The sequence below is a fragment of the Vipera ursinii genome (assembly GCF_947247035.1).
Source record: "Vipera ursinii genome assembly, chromosome: 3".
NCBI lineage: Eukaryota > Metazoa > Chordata > Lepidosauria > Squamata > Viperidae > Vipera > Vipera ursinii.
The window spans coordinates 122247553-122267890 of record NC_139516.1 but is presented as its reverse complement, the minus strand read 5'-3'; the positions used below and the strand labels follow the sequence as shown (position 1 = coordinate 122267890).

The 20338-nt window shown below is 37.0% G+C and overlaps 1 protein-coding gene across 2 annotated transcripts in view; it reads right to left on the bottom strand.

The window, feature by feature from the left end:
* Window positions 1–20338, bottom strand: part of KIZ (kizuna centrosomal protein) — a 67988-nt gene that overhangs the window by 12289 nt on the left and 35361 nt on the right. For both annotated transcript variants that reach the window (XM_083360622.1, XM_083360623.1), the window contains 3 exons: window positions 19239–19389; window positions 15982–16090; window positions 2063–2156 (listed from right to left, as the gene is read on the bottom strand). In XM_083360622.1, coding sequence (XP_083216748.1) covers window positions 2063–2156; window positions 15982–16090; window positions 19239–19389 — 354 coding nt within the window. The remainder of the gene's footprint in view (window positions 1–2062; window positions 2157–15981; window positions 16091–19238; window positions 19390–20338) is intronic.

Genomic DNA, 20338 nt, shown 5'->3' with positions numbered 1-20338 from the left:
TTAAGAAAGTCATTGCTATGCAAAGCAGCACCCAATCTCTTTTACTTGCTTTTCAACAGAGTGCAGTGTTTAGCCAATAGGACTTGTCCACTACCCCTCATTCTGCATTCATAACATGCAACATTTGCACAATGTATCTCTCAAAGACTGCTGAATAAAAGCCTTAATACTCATGTAAACAACTGCAAACCAATTACTTAATGAATCAGGTCCACGCATAATGAGGTGCCAGACAAAGAGCTATAAATGCATTTTTGCGCCCAAGCCTCTGCTTTAAAGTAAAATCCCTCAGCTGTAGTTTGGGCTTAACTAGCACATCATAATTATTGTCTGTAGGACATCAGTGGAAGCCATTTTAAAAAAAAAAAATTAGGTCCATCGGGGTATTTCACGAGTCGCTCATCAGCTCAGTGACTAAACACTGTGAAGGGGGGGGAATTAAACGTACCACAGCGGTACTAGACTGTTATGTTTATTTTCAAGTACTGATTTTCAAGACCACTTGTAATAGCAAGAAGGTGCACGAAGTAAAATAAGTGGAATTTTTAGACATCATTCCTGTAAGAAATTTCTCTGTATCTGAACTGCTAATAAATACCTGAGCTTTATCCCTTCTTTCACACTTTATTTGTATTTTATTTGTAACATCTTTATAAGATAAACATCCAATATAAGATTGGAAATGTTACTAATCAATATGGTTTTAAAAGGCCTTTATTTTCCTTATAGAGAAAATTAAAATGCAAGTGTTTTAAAAATAACTATTAATTCATGTTGTACTGTGCAATAATTTTTCCCCATTAGAATAAGAATGTTTTGTTCCTTGCTTCTTTATGCTAGAGAATGTGTTATATGAACAGTAATTTAATAAGTATAAGAAACTGCTTGTTCATGTTATAAAAGCATGTTTCCAGAACATTTAAAAATGTTGATAGTGTTTACAATATGCTTATTCTTTTTATATAGCAAATAGTATTTGAAGATACTTCTTTGGCCTATTATTCCTTCAAATAGCAATAACTATTTGAAATGAAAACTAAATGACACTGTAGCCAATATATTTTAACAAATTAACTTCAGATAGTATTATTCTCCAACTTCAGTTCCTGAAAATCAGATAAGAAAATTATTGCACTGTACAGTGTATAAAGTGCATTACTATTTATTCTATTGGCTGCTCAATTAATTTTATTCAATGACTACAGAGTACCAATTTTCATAATTATATAGTAGTTAAAAGTAAAAAAAATGTTATAAATATTACTAAATAGGGCCATATTATTGTATAACAATGAAAAATATCAGAAAACACAAATGAAACTTTCAAACACAGAGCAGCACAAGATGAATCAGGCTATGGAAATGTGTTGAGAATTATTATGTAACAATCTAAAGCCAATTTTAAATTCCAGAATTATTTACTATGCTTCATTTACTTATACCTCTTGATTGCTAGCAATTTGCATCATGCTGCTGACAGAAAAAAAAAGTGTAACACAAAATCACCCAAAGAACAAGGAGCGGGGGAAGGGGGGGACAGATAAATTGCATCTCTTTAGGAAAAACAAGGGCATTAATTAAATGCTCTCAATTTGAAATTACAAAAAAAACACCAAAACTCAGATAATCTAGCATTTTAGTGAATACAAGAACAGGTATTGAACTGAAGTTCATTTACATCTCAACTCCATCCAGGAGATAACACACGATTTTATTCCTTGAAGACTTGATGTTTTACGTCTGCCCTTTTCTTGACAACTTCCATTGTCTGGTCTCTAAGTAGTCCTACTGAGAGCAGCTGTACATGCTAATCTGTGGTTCACTGAGATGTCAATGGAGTCTTAAAATAAGAGAACAACAGCTGCAAAACAATACCTGGCTTTAGTACAAATATTTTCTAAGGTGTACTCATCTTTAAAGTTATTATCTTAGAAAATCACAATCACAAAATCTGAACTGTCGCCCAGCGATCAAAAAATTGTCAGCATTCCATTAAATTCCCAAAGGCATTTCTCAGTAATAGTTGAAACAATTCTCTAATGAAACACTTTAATGATTTTACCTTGGCAAAGAGCTTCTCCTCTCCGGAGATGAAAAACTGGGCTCAGAACTGGCTCCATTATTTTTTTGTTCCTTTAAGCCACTGATGTTCAAACCTGAGAGAGAAAAACCAAACGCTTCATTAGTTATTGGTTAAAATAAATGAGAAATTATAATCCTGCACTATAACTTCTGGTCTGAAGACCCCATAATAGATGCAATGTAGCAACAAAAGTTTTAAAATATATTTAGATTTTACAGTGTGTTATTAATAAACATAGTACACTTTAGTACATCTAGGCAATTTAATGGTTCCCCACAAATAATGTGCCTATATTTTCCACTACTACTTTATTACTATACTGTACCAGAATAATATATAATAGTAGAAAGTAAGGTGGAAGCTTAAAATAGTGTTATTGTAAGAGTTTATTTTCTTGTTAACAAAGTATTCTACCATTACAGTTTCTTTAAAATAATGATGCTTTCTGTCCTGATTGTAATTTGAGCTTTTCCTAGAATTTATTCTTCTTTATATTAATGTTTGATACTTATTTTCAGATGCAGAAATGGCCTTAAATCTAGATTGATGGTAATGCATTAGAAAATATTTGCGGTAATTTAACACCCAGCATTGGTCGGGCTGTAATAAACAAATATTGTACATAATAGTAGGAAACAAATCACAAATATTCAAAATAAATAGGAACCTAAATAAAGAACATAATGTTATAATGTGTGTCCTCTAAATAGAGGACATAATATTGTAATTTTATTTAGCATTATACATTGTCATGTCCTTCTACATTAAGTCGTATATTGTCAGTGAGAAGACACATAAAGATTACAAGACCAAAGAAGTTAGCAACTAATAGTGCTATATATTACTGTAATTAGTAATTAATTAAATACCATAATTATACTATATAGTAATAAATTAAACCAGAAGCTAAAAATTACAAAATAGTTTATAATTCACAAAGACATCTTTATTTTGACTGATTTATATAAAACTTTTGGATAAATGTTTGGATTAATGAAGCTTATAACCAAAACTGTTCTTCTAAAATATTTTTGTTTTATTCCTGTCATTATAATACATAAAATATGTTTCACAGAACATTGGGGATTGAGATGGAATAAATATATTTGTTGGAGTTTTCCTAGCTATTGTAATCTGCCATAATAATTAATACTGGTAGTGCTGGTACTTCCTTTAAAGTTTAAATCATCTATATATAAAAACATTCTGATACACCACGGCATATCTAGTGCAGGACCCAATTCCATTTCCTTTTCTCACCATCTGAATGTGGGTTCTGTGACCCACTGAAGCAGCTGCCAGCATAGTTTCCCCTCAATTTGCCAAACCCTTGAATATAACTTCATTTGCATATCCAGTGCTGAATTGCCAAATATACCGAACCAGATTTCAAAAAATGTAAAACTCAAAATGGAATATTACTTTTCTTCAGTGTAGTTTCCTCCCACCCCGAGTTTTAATTGCTTACATGAATTCTTTGTGAAGTCCTCATTTTATTGGATAAGGTACATTTGTATCTAGTTTCTCTCTAATTCCCTCACCATACATTAAAATTAATAATTTTTTGATTGCCAACAGCAGAAGACATAGGATATATCTAGTTAAACAATCCAATTTCTGTCCATCCCACACATATTAGAATCACTTTCTATTCATCCTTCATTTACAAATGTTTTTAAAAAATTCTTTCCTTTTGCTATATTACATGCAGTTAGTAGTACAGTTAATTTTAAAAATTCATTAAAATTAAATAATACAAAATGAATTTTTATCTTAACTGGCAAACATCAATTTTTTGCTTATACCAAAAGAGTGAGTCAAGGAAGCAAACAATTAATAATTTAAAAGTTGATGAGTCAAAATGGGAGAAAAAATCTCATTGAATAAATGATCCTTTATTATGTTTCTTCAGAGTTTTCAAAATGCAGGCATTTAATGCTAGGATTCAAGTCAGATTCTAGCTTTAAGGCATATTGTAAAGCTGAAGGTGCTTAGCTAACCAGAAAATGGAATATTCAGAGGAAAGAAAATAGTAAGAATTTACAAAAATATCTCCTCCTCTAATCTACAGGAAAAATGACTTCAGATACACTTTGCAATTAAAATTAGAGGTGAGCACAAAGGTCTTTTTGAAATTTTTATGGGAAAAGATATTGGGTGTCATACTTACCTGGCAGGGGAGATACCATTGGATGGACAATTTTTCTGAACTTCTCAAAGGATAAATTCATCTTCAAACATTTCTTGGCGGAAAGATTCTACTTAGTAGCAATGCTACTTAAAAAATATTTCCTCTGGGAAGCCAGAGAGATGCAGAATACTAAAAAGATGGTTATATAATAAAGGATACATGAATTGCACCCACCCCATAGGCTTTTAAAAAGTTCTGACTATAAGCAAATTCTCTTTCATAAAATGGAATGAGAATTAATAGTAACAAATGGAAAGGATTTTTTTCTGCTAGGCAATAATTATTAGGACTACACAACACTTCAGATTTATAAACAAAATGATAGCTTAGAATGCCTGTAGCACCTGTATGTAACTTAAAACCAAATCAAATCAAATCGATTAAATTTAAAAAAGATGAATTTAAATAGTTTAAAAGTTCAAATCAAATAAAATAAATTTAAACTTCTTAAATTCATCTTTTTTTCAAGATCACAAAGCACCTTGAAGAAGCTGCAGACAGACACTATGCACCCATATTAAGCCAGGAAAGGAAACACTCCAAATAGCATAAAATTCAGAGGGTGAAAGACATTAATTACTGTATATAGAATGTGCTCTAAATGGTTCTCTTGTATGCTTTCTGAGGTCGGCTTAACTATGAGGAGAGTCTAGAATGAGTAGTGATGTACAAAAAGACTCCTATACAGTTCAAGAGTTTTCAAGATTACCCATTAAGTAACATACATTTTACCATGGGTAAAATTAAAAACCAACATATTAAGATACTGTGTTAGATATATGATTCTAAGCCACATATCTCATAATATAGTCTCTAGAACAGGCATGTCAAACTTGCGACATCACACGATGTTGCGCGATGTATCACGACTTTTTCCCCATTGCCGGCAATGGGGTGAGCGTGGTTTCAGGATAATGTCTCCGGCCCGCGGGCCAGCAGTTTCACATGCCTGCTCTAGAACATGGAATTATCAAGAATTGGACACAACTGAATGGATAACATCATCATCAAAACACAGAGATAGAACATACATGAGATAAAAATTTCTATTAGAAATGAAAGCAAACAATAAAGAAATAGTTTAATAAAAAAACAATAATGGCACAATTCAGCCACAAAACATTATTGACTATTACCAATTTTTATAAGGGCGGCCAATTACTAGTATTGAGTATAATAATTTGGGTTGAATATTGCTTCACACTTCAACAACTATTTTCTTCGATAACAGTCTGCCTATTATTTTTCTAGAGTACAGATAACCGTGTCAAAAATGTTACTGGGAGATTGAAAGAAGAGCTATGAAGCTATCTAAGCATGACTTGCAAATGGATATTTACTGTGGCTATAATTGCAGTTTAAAAATCCCAGTCCTTGCGTGGTTTGTATAACACTTCATTCTCTTTGCATCTGATTTTCTGCTAAATGTATTTAACATTCCTAAAAAATAGGGCTGATAAAATGTGTATTTAATGTTTCAAAGATGGCATAATTTTAGACCTATGCAATATTTTGGATTTGAAGGGAAAAAACTTCTTCAAGGCATACAAAACTGGTCATATAGCACTTATTGAGAACTCCTTAAAGTACTTCTTTTTTCCTAAGATGGTATGGCTCCATTCCAGAACTTAAAACTGAGCCAGGAAAAGATCTAATTTTTTTTAAAAAAATGCAAATGAATGCTAAATGAACACTAGCATCTGCTCCGTATGACCTTTTTTTTTTGCCTTCAATATGCTACACAGGTCAAACAGCAAAGAATTTGCTGTCAAGTTTATTGGTACACCTAAGGGCAGCTTTATAAAACTACTACTTTAATCCAGCAGCTTCTTGGCTTTTTGGCTAAGATCAAGTATAATGTACCTTTAGAGAGACAATAAAAGATCTCTGACTAAATGAGACAAGTAAATAAATTAAAGTTATTTAGTTGCTAGTTAAGGCTGTAAGATCACACATGAAAAGCATGGCTATCCTGAATTTTCTGATGATTTTTAAAGGAAAAAAGGTAGTACTTTACACACAGAGACACACACACAGACACACACAGAGATGTTAAAGTTTATGCATTAAAACAAAATATTTCTTTTTACATTATGTGATAAAGTGGATATAGAACTGAAGCCTAAATTATTCACAATTATTTATATCACTTATATTCATAAATCGTCTTGGAAAGGCTATAGTATTTTTTATCATGCTTCCTAATTTTTAATAAACTAATTGTATTTTGTTCAGTCAATTTATTTCTAATGTTAATGTATCTTCACCTATATATTTGTAGAATGTCTTAAATCGTCCCTAGGTCTGCCAAACTTATATATCATTTCAACTGAACAGGTTGTAATTAAAAAGTATACTGTATACCTAAAATCAGCATTTTTGTATTTTGAATGTTTACTATTTTAAAAAAGCCTTACTTAAAAGAGTGCTGCATAAATAAGTGCATTTTAAGGTACTCCAACATTTGGAATAAGCATCAGTTTAAGAAAAAACTCAGCAGTGAATTATTTTTAATATTAAGAACTCTGAAGCAAATGCTCCAGGAATTATTCATTCAGATGTATTAACAATGCTTATTGACGATTCAATAATGGGTTCTCTTATACACAGAAAGTGAAGTGGTTGTTACTGTTCATTAGATTTCTCTGTCAGCTTTTCTCCAGGAACTCAAGATGGCATACTTATAAATTAGGTAGATTAGACTGAGACATAATGACTGGGCTAAAGTCCTTTGAGTTTTTCTGGCTGAGGATGAATCTAGGTTAGTTGAACACTTTAACCCAGTGTTCCTCAATCTTGGAAGCTTGAAGATGTGTGGATTTCATTTCTCAGAACTCCCCAAGTAGCATGCTAGCTGGGGAATTCTGGTAGTTGGACGTCCGCACATCTTTGCATTGCCAGGATTGAGAAACACTGTAGTGGCGCGGCGGTTAGAATGTAGTACTGCTGGCTATTTCTGCTGACTGCCAGCAGTTTGGCAGTTCGATTCTCACTGGTCAAGGTTGACTCAGCCTTCCATCCTTTCCAGGTTGGTAAAAGGAGGACCTAGATTGTTGGGGGCAATAGGCTGACTCTGTAAACTACTTAGAGAGGGCTGTAAAACACTGTGAAGCGGTATATAAGTCTAAGTACTATTGCTAATCATTAAAGCTACAGCAGTGTACCACATTCCAACTGGGTAAAGTTTTCCTACTGGTTGAATGGATTTTCTAATATATATGCCAGATGCATTGATTAATATTTTGCTGCTTTGCATCTTTTATAAGACAGAAATCAATAACTGTCTTGGTGGAGAAGTGGGCTAATGCCTCCTTAAGTAACACCAGCTGCCTGCAATTAGTGCAGGTTCGCGTCCCACCAGGCTCAAGGTTGACTCAGCCTTCCATCCTTCCGAGGTAGGTAAAATGAGGACCCAGATTGTTGGGGGCAATAAGCTGACTTTGTAATAATGCCACTTGGGTGTGTGTGTGAAAGCCCTAATAAGCAGGCATATACATAGAATGAAGGCTACTGCTAAGCTTGTAAGCCGCCCTGAGTCTTCGGAGAAGGGTGGAATATAAATGGAAATAAAATTTAAAAAAAAATAAAAATTCAAGTGTCCATGATAACTGTTTCAGTGGGCTGATTTACTGACATCAACCCATGTGGATGCTTAACCACGCCCTCACCCTACTTAACTACCGCCCCCTCGGCTCCTGCCCTTTGGCACCCGCCCCCAGGTACGTATCCTCCCCATCCCCGTCCCACCACCATTGCAGCCGGTAAGCCACCCCCCAGCCCAGGCCGCCCTCCTTTTCCCCAGAGCTCTGCACAACCTCGCCTCCCCCCTCAGGTCCCCAGACCGCCGTGAGTTGCGCCGCTCGGACCATCCGCCGCTGGTGCCTGTCATGCAGTCCCCTGGCAGGCAAGGAGGCCAGCAGAGCGTTGGAACGTGTCGTCTGCAGGAACGGGTTTCCAGGGGGATGCAGTGCCAGTGCGTGTCCTGGGCCCCTCCCCGTTCCGCCGGTAGGCCCTGCCGCCTCCTGGTCCACCCTGGCGCCCATCCTTGGTCTGCTGCTCGAGCACTGGGCAACTGCCGGCCGCGCCACCGCACGGCTGCTCCCCTGCCTTCCGGATGGCCCCGGAGGCTGCTGGGCCACGTCGGCGGCCGCGCTCTTCCCCGGTTTGTCGGTGGGATGCGGGCGCCGGCGGCTGTTCCCGGAGCCCGGTAAGACGCCCTGCGGCCTCTCCAGGTGCCGGGCGGGTGGCCGCTGAGCCGACTCGGTGGCCGCACTCCTCCCCGGCTCGTCGGGGGAATGTAGGTGCCGTCGGCTGCTCTCGAGGGCCGGCGGGTCGCTCCGCGGCCTCTCCAGGTGATGGGCGGGTGGCTACTGAGCCATCTTGTCGGCTGCGCTCTTCTCCGTCTCGTCGGGGGAACGCGGGCGCCGGCGGCTGTTCCCGGGGGCCGGTAAGTTGCTCCGTGGCCTCCCCAGGCGTCGGGCGGGCGGCTGCTGAGCTGTCACGGCGGCTGCGCACTTCCCCGGCTCGTCGGGAGACCGCGGGCCCCGGCAGCTGGTCTTGGGGGCCGGTGGGTCGCTCCGCGGCCTCTCTGAATGTCGGGCGTGCCAGGCCCGACAATTACTAGTATACAAAAATATGCTCTTTCCAATACTCTTGAATTTGTCTATTCATCTGAAGTGGTGTCAGCACTCCAAGACAGACCAGATTAGAAAATGGATTTCTATAGGAAGACTACTACAGGTAGTCCTCAACTGATTACCCCAATTGAGCCCAACTAAGTGGGAAATTTGTTAAGTGAGTTTTGCCCCATTTTACGACTTTTCTTGCCACATTTGTTAAGTGAATCAATGCAGTATCATGGTTGTTAAATGAATCTGGTTTTCCCATTGACTTTGCTTGTCAGAAGGTTGCAAAAGAGGATCACATGACCATGGAATACTGCAACCGTCATAAATGCGAGTCAATTGTCAAACATCCAAATGTAAATCACACTAGCAGGGAGATGCTGCAATGGTCGTAAGTGTGAAAAATGATCATAACTCACTTTTTTCAGTGCCGTTGTAACTTCAAACAGTCACCAGGCAAACTGTTGCAAGTTGAGGACTACATGTACATTTTATTGAAAGAGGCTACGTATTACTATTTCAATAAAGTGTAGTCTACTCTTCCTATAGAATCTGTTTCCTGATCTGGTTTATCTTATCTAAATGTAAACTTCTTTTTCCAAAATGATAAAACATGATTCTCAGACGCTAGGTGGTGCTGCAGTTGAAGTAGATACAAGGGATTTTACCTTCTCAATAATACAAAGAAACTGTCTACCTTACTCCTTCAAAATCTAGACATGGTTATCACAAAATAGCAACTGATTCCTTTGAGCATCCAATAGTCTTTGAAATCCTGAAGGCTTTCTTTTTTAGTACAGTATTACCTTTTCCAAAGAGTGAACAAGCAGCTAACAATTTAACATTCCTACTTTTAATTATGAATGCATCTTAAAGAGTAAGAACTTTGCTTATAATTATCATGCTCTGAAAACAGTGTACTGCCACTTCTTAATCATAATAATTTCAAACACTGTAGGAAGGGGAAACACCATTAAGTGGTTAAGTGACCAAACATATTCATTGATAGGGCAGTACAAATATTTAACTATCAGTTCTTCCAAATAATTCATACTGCAATAATTAACATTTGAGAGAGAACATATGTCCCTTTGTGTAAAAATAATCGAATGGTACAAAGAAGTGCACACTTCCTTTCTTTCTTACATGAAAATAATCTGGAAATATTATTACTATTATTATATAGGCATAAGAAGTTTCATCTCCCAAATTCTTCAATAATTCCTGACTGAAAAGCCTGATTAAAAATTGGGAGACTGCTATGTCAGATCTATAAAAAGACGCATACTTGCTTTCTCTTACAACACATATGCATGCACACAAAGTTTTTATACACATCTTTCTACATATCTGGCAAGTGTATTAAATGTTATCACTGTTCCAAGTTCTCTTTGAACATGCACATTTCTTTACGTCTATGGAAAAAATTAGATATTCCAGTTTAAAAAAACTAACTTCAAGCTATGAAATAAAATTATGAAAAAATAAGTATGTTGTTGTTGTTAGTTGAGAAGTCGTGTCCGACCCATCGCGACCCTATGGACAATGTTCCTCCAGGCCTTCCTGTCCTCTACCAGTATACTAACCAGTATACTAAATAAGTATACTAACATGTTAATGTTCAGTCTTTTCAAAATACTGCAGTAAAAATCAAAATATCAGTAGCGGAAAGAATGACAACATATTCGGTTTGAGTACATAATTCTGTTCTCAATTTTTCTCTCTCTTAAATCCCTTCAAAAGGCCATTTTTGCTTGAAACTTAGTTTTCCACATTTACCAAGTGTATTTTAAACATTCAAATGTATATTTTAAAATGCCTTCTAAATCATTAATATTCAGCTTAGAACACAAAGATACTTAGTCCTCAAGAGCTATTTTTAGGTTGCTTCTACAATCCACAGTATTTTCAGGGGGGGGGTTTGGAGGGGGAATTGACATAATTCATTTAGTTGTTATGAAGATATATCTAAATAATATCACTGCTAAACTACATTACATTATAGTGCTTTTTCCAATTTTTGTAGCAATCTACACAAACACAACTGACCTGTGTTGCTATTTTTCCATAAAACACAACTGTATTATCCTTACATTGGGAAATACTGTAGCTGAGTGGAAGGGGAACCAATATGACAAACCGAGACTAAGAGCACGCATACAGAGGATAAAGATCTATCAACCATCAACCAAATCAAAACAATTTTACATTTTTAAATGCAGACTGAGACCAAGAGCATGCACCAAGTACAATAATAATAAACAGCATATTAAGTCAACAAGCAACCATGCTCTATTTGTGTTATTCTGACCTCAGAGCCAGCACAACTTGTACAACCTAGGTGGGTCAGTGAATGGGCCCTGACATCATCATCCTTGGCTGTGTGCAGGCGGGGGTCATGGTGCAAAGTTGTAAAGGTTCACTCAAATGTTTCACATCTTTTCCTTAGCAGCTACACTTATTATCTTTGGAATATGGTACACTCATTCTCAGTTGAGAACACCAACAGATTTGCCATGCTTGGGACAAGTTGCTTTGAATAATCTTTTTGCATACATTTAAATGTAAAGAATGACTTCTCTGCAGCTGCCACTGTTACATGGATGGTTAGAAAAAGAAGGCAGGCAGTACAAACTTCGGTAAAACTTGAAGACACGGCATGTTTTTTTCTATTCTATTTTATCCATGCACTACCCACACTCAGTCAGTAGAACCACTTGACTGCTCTGATCTTTCTTGCTAATATCTTCTATGCATAACTAGATGAAAAACTGGAACTTTCATGACATTTTTATAAACATATTTTATAATTGCATCCTAGGCAGTATTAGAAAGAAAGCTCACTCTATATGTTGGATACTTGATTGCTTCACAGTTCACATTTAACCGCATGTCTAGAAGATCCAACAAATCATATTTTATAAAAAGACTGATTATAGAGAGTAAATTTTCACAGAATCCATGTGAAATACATTATTCTGTCTATAATTTCTAAGGAAAAGGAAAGGGGTCTCTGCGGATTTTACTCCATGAATCATAACCAAATATAAAGGGTGGCACTCATTTCCATTTCAAGAGCGGTTGAGCTAGAGCTGTCCAAGGCATTTCCGTGATCATGAGGCCAGCATGACATCACGGAGCACTGTTTCCTCCCCACTGAAGCGGTAACCTCTAAAGAGCAACTTAAAATGAGACGAGATCACTGTGACACTGATCATTCTATCATTCTACCTGCCTCTAAAAGCTTTGAGCAATCTATTGTAAGTTCTAGGTTCTTGAGCGGCATCGCTTGCAAATCAGCAGCAACAGGGATCTGATGCTTCAAGAATCCTTTTTTTTCTTTTTAAGTGAGGTTAGCCACAAGCATTAATAATCTAATCACTCATTCTGTTTCCTAGTTGAAAAAGCCAATGTGCTGGGCGGCACATTTAATCACAAGTCGAAAAGCAGAGTTACTCTTGTTGGACTTGCACCCCAGATTTGTTTTGTGGTTATATAAACAGACTGCTAGAAGTTTCTCTCCCTTGGAAATGGACCAGGTGGAAGGTCCATTTATGAAACCCCCAACAGCCACAGATTCATTAAAATGAGCTCCATCTGTAGAAAACAAGGTAGCATCAGCATCACTGCTGTCCTCTTGGCCTTTTACTGAAGAGGCTGTTTTGGTCAGTAACAGATGGTGTAAGTAGCTGTCTGTGATGCAAAGGGTCCCTTTGGTCTGTAGGAAAATCTCAAGTGGTCAAAGTGCCATTGAGTGAGTGCTGGGTTTCATTTTATTCCTGATCACAATGATTACTAACTTCTGTTCTTGGACTTCATGTTTTCCTCACAGTGATCTCAGAAAAACAAACTAACCTTGGGGAGTTCTACTGGTTTCTCTTCCTTCCTGTTTTCTGTTTTCACTTATGAGCACCACTATAAAAGTTTTGCGCCTTTTTTCCACTGCTGCTTGAAGTTGTCATTTGAAAGTGGTCTAGATCAGGGGTAGGTAACCTTGGCACTTTTATGACTTGTGGACTTCAACTCCCAGAATTCCTGAGCCAAGGTTGCCTACCCGATCTAGATGACCATCCTTGAGTGTCTCAGAATGGAAGGTTTCTAATCCAACCCTCAAAACCCTGAAGGAAGTTTATTAATGGCATGTTGTTCTATGCCACAGCCAGTAAACTATTTATATTATATTATTTTACATTGGAGGATTGCATGTTTTTCAATCCCAGTCAAATGTTTATTTAATAATCTATGGTTAAACAACTCATGGCTTAATGTAATGTGGGAATCCAGTATTAGTTTTATTAGAAATTTATGTTAAATGCAGCCAAATTAAGAAAAAAGCCTCTGGTGTGTGTGTGTGTGTGTGTGTGTGTACTTGTAGACATAAAAAACCCAGTAAACATAGGAGCAAATGGCCGATAGTCCCCCAGAAGAAAGCTAGCTTCTCATCAAGATAAGCTAAAGCTTATTCCTGTTCCAAAGATATAATCATACAATTGTACAAAGAAAAAAAATTAAAAATGAATTATAAGGACAACATGAATAAGTTGATACTTGTGAGAATGAGCACCTTCCTTTGCTTACATCAAATGAGAATGGGGTTTAAACTTTTGTCATCATCATCAATTGGGGTTTAAACTTTTGTCATGGGAGGTGAACATGGCACATTTACATAGACTATTGCTTTGGTTAAATATTAGTATTTTATCAAAAATACTAATATTAGTATTTTATCAAAATTTTCCTCACAAAATTGAGGAAATACAGTATGAAAGGCATCGACTGGAAAAATCCGAATTTCTACTCTTTAGTAGATGTTCTTGAAAATTGGAAATTGTACCTTTTTCTGTCAGCTAATGGAAAACAATCTATACCAATCTTCTTTGATGACCTTTAATAAAGTCAGAACATTATTCTTTATAGAAGGTAATCAAGAGTTTACTGCATTGGTTTAGTAACTTCTTTAACACTGTTAAAAGAATTCCAGCTAATGACTGTAGAACTTGTCATAAACAGAAATATACATGAAAATATTAAAGCACTTTTCATATTTTTTAAAAACCCAGTACTGTAGCTTTTAATATTTATCCTTCAACTTGTCTACGCTACTTGTTGACACACGGTTACATATTTCTATATTTACGTGCAGTTTGTTTCTTTTTTTAAAAAAAGGAGAGGATTGTAAAATGTCGACTATAGATCTGCATTTCTTAAAGGTGTCAATATACACTACAACCTTGCATGCACACCTAAAAGAAAAAAATGAGAAGAATCTGCCATGCTATATTTCACATTCTTTTTAAACAAACATAATACAGGTACCAGAAAGAGACTGTAGAGTAACAGGTTCTAATAAGATCCTATTGCAAAATATTTTAAATTATCAAAATGCTTTCTGAGTCAGAAATCCTGCTTTTGTCTGGCACTTTTTCCTGTGCTCTTACTCTAACGATACACGTTCAATTACTGCTGAAGAGAAAAGAATCAAATCAGAAACGTGTAGTTTGCCATATAATTACTGATTCTTCCCCATGGTGACTGACCTTTGTAAGACTGATACCAAGACCTGAAAGGCTAAAATGATAGATATTCACAAAGGTTTAAAACATATAACACAATTACAAAGACTTAAAGCGGGCATGACATAAGCACGGACCTTATGTTCTTGCATTTTATGTCTGAACCCAGAATGTACTAGCTGGATTTATTCAGAATGAGGGTAATTCACAAGCCACTGAAATGCAATGTTTTATTGTATAATAAAGGTAAACACCACATCTGAGCCCATTATACAGCTATTACATTTACCTATAATATCAATCTTTTCTAAGAAGTTTTTTTTTTTGGTTACTCTCATCTTCACACCAGCTTGTAATTTTTGTATGTGAATACAAACAGTAATGAAACACATTTCAAACTCACAGTGATCAGACCACTTTGTTTTCCTTTCAAGTCCCATTCCCTTTACTTTTTCATTTTTTGTCATCTCTTATTTATTGATCTAAACTGTCCATTCACAGTAGGATCCTACTGTGAACTTTGGTAAAATACGCTGTTACTCTCTGTTTATTTGCCAAAGAAAACAGCAACTATATTTTGAGGCTCTGTATTTAAAGTCAGCAAAAACTTGCCAGCAAAACTTAGCCAACTTGGCTATTAATCCCAAGAAAATATACAAAGACACAGGGATAAACACACAGACAAACTAGATCTAGATAATTATTTTAAATCACTGCCTCTCTTTTAATGATAGCAATAGTAATAGCACTTACATACTACTCCAAAGTCCTTTACAACACACTCTGAGCAGTTTACAACGTCAGCATAATACTGTATTCTAACCACTGCCCCACCAGGGCTCTTAAAATGATAAAATTCTACTAAAGTAATGGATCAATGATTGCTTATGAGTACTATGTAAATGAGTCTACAGGTAGTCCTTGACTTATCATCATTTGTTCACAAACATTTGAAGCTACGATGGCGTTGGGAAAAAAGTGATTTACAACTGGTTCTTGCATTTACAAACATCAAAGTGTCCCTTGGTCACATGATCAAAATTTGGGTGCTTGGCAACCTGTATATAGTTACAACATTTGCAGGTCCCAGAGTCCTGTAATCATCATTTGAGATCTTCCAGAGGTTTCCAATAAGCAAAGTCAGTGGTGGAAGCTGGATTTGCTTAATGATTGTGTGATTTGCTTAATGACCACAGCAAAAGAGATCATAAAATGGGGCAACACTCACTTAACAACAGCATTGCTTAGCAATGGAAGTCCTGGTCCCATTTTTGGTTGTAAGTCAAGGACTATTTGTAAATTCTAATGGTTTGTTTCCTATGGCCTTTGTTGAGCACATCACCATCTTCCGTTTCCAAAGTTATTTCCTTCAGCAGACAAACTTATTACAAAACCCTACAAACCCTTTTCTTAGTAAGAGACTTTCCTTCTAAAACATGGATTATTATGTTTCTTCTTTGCCAACAAATTACAAGTACAATTCTAAGTCTTTATTCTTCTACGCAAAAATATATGTAACGTGTTTTACAGAATATTATTTTCTGCACTCTCTATATTCTAAATGTTTACCTTGCTTTTCCGGGCTATTTTTCGCTTGTGAATTATAGGAGGTTTTATCACTACAGGAAAATGATCTGTCTTCACAATCATCTACAAAGTCTTTCAACACTGGAGAAGTCTAAAGCAAAAAAAAAAAATAGAACAGTATTTAAAAAAATATTCCAATATTTTTTGCAGAATTACCATAGTAAATGCAAATTCTGAAATGAGCTTCTCTCAGCTCCTGCCTTGATATATCTTGAAACTAATTAACCAATACTCATTGTATTGGTTTGACATTTTTATTTGTGTGAGAATTCTGAAAATTGAGATCTCATTATTACTGTTCTTTTGGAAAAAGTCTCTCAGATCAATTGCTCATAAAAGACCTACCGTATTTTCCGGCGTATAAGACGACTGGGCGTATAAGACGACCCCCTACATTTCCTGTTAAATTATAGGGTTTGGGCTATACTCGCCGTATAAGACTACCCCTCTTCCAACGCACACCAAGTAAAAATTAAAAAACATCAGATTTGATTTTAATATGGTAATTTTAATTCAACTGCTTATGACATGCAGGTGCTTAGTAGGAAAACTGTCACTTATAAACATAAGGCTGTTTGTCATCAAACATGTAAACATAAAACAGTGCAAGTGGATTAAACTATAATAATAATAATAATAATAATAATAATAATAATAATAATAATAATAATAAGAAGAAGAAGAAGAAGAAGAAGAAGAAGTTGGAGGGGACCTTGGAGGTCATCTAGTCCAACCCCCTGCTAAGGCAGGAAACCCTATACCATTTCAGACAAATGGCTGTCCAGTCTCTTCTTAAAAACTTCCAGTGTTGGAGCATTCACCACTTCTGGAGGCAGGTTGTTCCACTGGTTAATTGTTCTAACTATCAGGAAGTTTCTCCTTAGTTCTAGGTTGCTTCTCTCCATGACTAGTTTCCATCTATTGCTTCTTGTCCTGCTTTCAGGTGCTTTGGAGAATAGCTTGGCTCCCTCTGCTTTGTGGCAGATAGTTAGAACAATTAACCAGTGGAACAACCTGCCTCCAGAAGTGGTGAATGCTCCAACACTGGAAGTTTTTAAGAAGAGACTGGACAGCCATGGGGTCCTCCTGGGTGTCCTGCCATAGCGTTTCATTTCATTTAAATGTCGACGGATAGTTTGCACTGACACTGATGCTCCCTGAGCCTGCAGCACAGCTTGCATTCCTTTGGAACTTGTTTGGGGCTGCTTATCCACCATCCGGACTATCCTGCGTTGCAACCTTTCATCAATTTTTCTCTTCTATCCACGACCAGGGAGGTTCGCTACAGTGCCATGGGTTGCAAACTTCTTGATAATGTTGCGCGGCAAATCTAGATCTCTGGAGATGGACTTGTAACCTTGAGATTGTTGATATTTGTCCACAATTTTGGTTCTCAAGTCCTCAGACAGTTCTCTTCTCCTCTTTCTGTTGTCCATGCTTAGCGTGGCACACACAGACACACAATGCAAAGACTAAGTGAACTTCTCTCCTTTTTATCTGCTTTCAGGTGTGATTTTTATATTGCCCATACCTGTTACTTGCCCCAGGTGAGTTTAAAGGAGCATCACATGCTTGAAACAATCTTGTTTACCCACAATTTTTAAAGGGTGCCAATAATTTTGTCCGGCCCATTTTTGGAGTTTTGTTTGACATAAATAAATAAATTATGTCCAATTTGCTTTTTTTCCTCCCTTTTTTTGTTGTGTTCCAATACACACAAAGGGAATAAACCTGTGTATAGCAAAACATGTGTTCCTGCAATACTTTTCTGTGAGAAATACTTGATTTTCTGGAAAAATTTCTGGGGTGCCAACAATTTCGGCCATGACTGTATGTCTGCAGACAAACAACCAAGCTTAGAGAGCACCAAGAACTCCAATGAATGTTATAAGGATCTTACTGAAAAATAAAAGGACTTGAGCAAATTAGAGTAAAGTTTGCTGCTTGTTTTATTTACCTCATAAAAAAGTCATCTACTGCTAAGCTTGTAAGCCGCCCTGAGTCTTCGGAGAAGGGAGGGATATAAATGGAATTAAAATTAAAAAAATAAAAATACGTACTGAGCAATGTGCCTGCATGAAAAAAGCAACTGTTCAATCAATGCCATTAAAATGATAACTGAGGCAGTTGCGTGGTTATTTTTTTAAACAATGAGGGCAAAGATAATCTTGCCTGATATCAATCTCTCAAAATCTGGCTCCTTTCACCCCAATGATGTACTCATATCCCACCCAAAATGAATTTCTGAAGATTCACATTAAAAAAAAGTATGTGATGCCTAATCGTCTTGAAATAGATACAGTCTTATTTCAAAAGTTCTGGGACTTAATTGGTCCAGGAAAGTGGAGATTTAAAATAATGAATCTTCTCAAGAATAGCTATCCTGTCAAAATCATTCCAAAAGAATAGACAAAGTCCATAAGGAACTTCAGAACATCCAGAATTCAACAGGGTCCTTTTATCCTGGCTGAAGTTAATATTTATGATTTCCCTATCCGAAAAGCAACACATATAAAAGGATTCATGAGAGAACAAGAAAGGGAAAAACAATTATTCACAAAGAACATTGTCTCAAATTTTCTAAAAATGTGCCTGAATGATTCGCCAGGCTTCTGCAAGAAATTTCTATGGAAAAATAAGTAAAAAATAGAACTTTTCAGGTTCTAGGGGCTATCATTATGTCTGGTAGAAACGCAAGCATGAATAACAACAACAACAACAACAACAATAATAATAATAATAAAATTTATATGCCGCCCTTCTCCCTAAGGACTCAGGGAGGCTCACAACAATAAAAAATTAAAAAAAACAGAATACAAAGATCAATTTCACTATAAAATATCCAACAAATTCATAAGAATGGTCAAAAATGAAAGTGTCATGGTACAAGGATATTTTGCCTTCTCAATTTGACATTGGCAAAAACATGAAGTCAGCTTTTCATTAGTTTATTTTATAAGACAATATTTGTTTGTCCACTGAAACTGAAGCACAAATGGCCCATGCACCACTTTGGTGACTACTAACGTGCAAACAAAGGAATGAGGAAGTTTTGGGTTTTGAAACGGCCAAATCAATGTCCAGACTTAAATCCCAGAGAAACGCTGTCAGGACCTGAAATACGTTTGTTAGAAAATTCTTAAAAGTTCCTGAGCTGAAGACGTTTGCCACAGAACGGGACAACATTGCCAAATAGTGATATAAGAGAGCTATCAAAGACAGAAAAGTAAGATACTGACCGGGCTTTTTTCTTTATGATTCTCCAAAATCAATAGGGTACCAAGCATGTCTTTCACTTCTTGTCTGACTAAAATATGGTGCTTTTGCAAGACTAAGATATGTTTGCCTAAACGTTCCCAAATCTTAGTAAAATAAGAAGCCAATTCAGATCTAAACAGAAGAGAAAAAAAGTTTTCATTTAAAATGCTCAAAGTACGTGATGCCTCAAAGTAGCCATGAGATATTGTTTATATAGAACTGAAATATGGAATAATTCTAGAGTTACAATTTTTTTTTGTTTCTCATTTTCATCAAGCCCAGGGGGATGGAATCTATTGTTTAAGATCACAGACTCTTTGTGATTTTAATATTTTTGATCTCTTATTGGACCTGTGTTTCTTTTATTAAACTATATTGTTTTCATTAAAGTAACTTTTTCCAATACAGTATATATTACTGTGTTACCCCAAAAATAAGCCCTGGTCTTATATTTTTGGGGGCACCAAAAGATGCATTAGGGCTTATTTTGGTGGAAACATGGTATCAGGGTACTCAGCCCAGCCGAGTGTCCCCCCCAGTGTGCACATAAGAGGTAGCCCACTGGCCTCTTGGCTGGCGTACTCTCGGGCTGCGCATCCTGTGCAGTGTAGGTTACTGTCCAAGCAGCAGGCGGAGGCAGACACACGGGGGGGAGGGGGGGAAGGTAGGCAATCTGGACATGCTGCATGGCCATCTTGCTCACAGGAAGCTCGTGCAGCAACATCAGCAGCAGGCAGAGCCAGAGGCACAAGGGGGAGGCAGGCGATCCGGATGTGCCACGTGGCCGCCTGGCTCAGGGGAAGGTCAAACGGTGGCATCAGCAGCAGGCAGAAGCACAAGAGGGAGAGCAGGGGATCCTGATGTGCCGTGCGGTCGCCTGCCTCAACACAGCTGTGGGAAGCTGAAAGAAGTGGGTGTTGTGATTCAGTGTCAGCCTGTGATACCGGCAGCTGAGTCTGATGATTCTGAAGAGGAGGAGGAGGAGGGGTTTGGAGAGCTTTTGGTGTCAGAGGGAGGCTCTGGTGCACTGCAGGACTCTCAGCCTCGCCCCTCCCATCATGTTCTTCATCACACTCAGCTG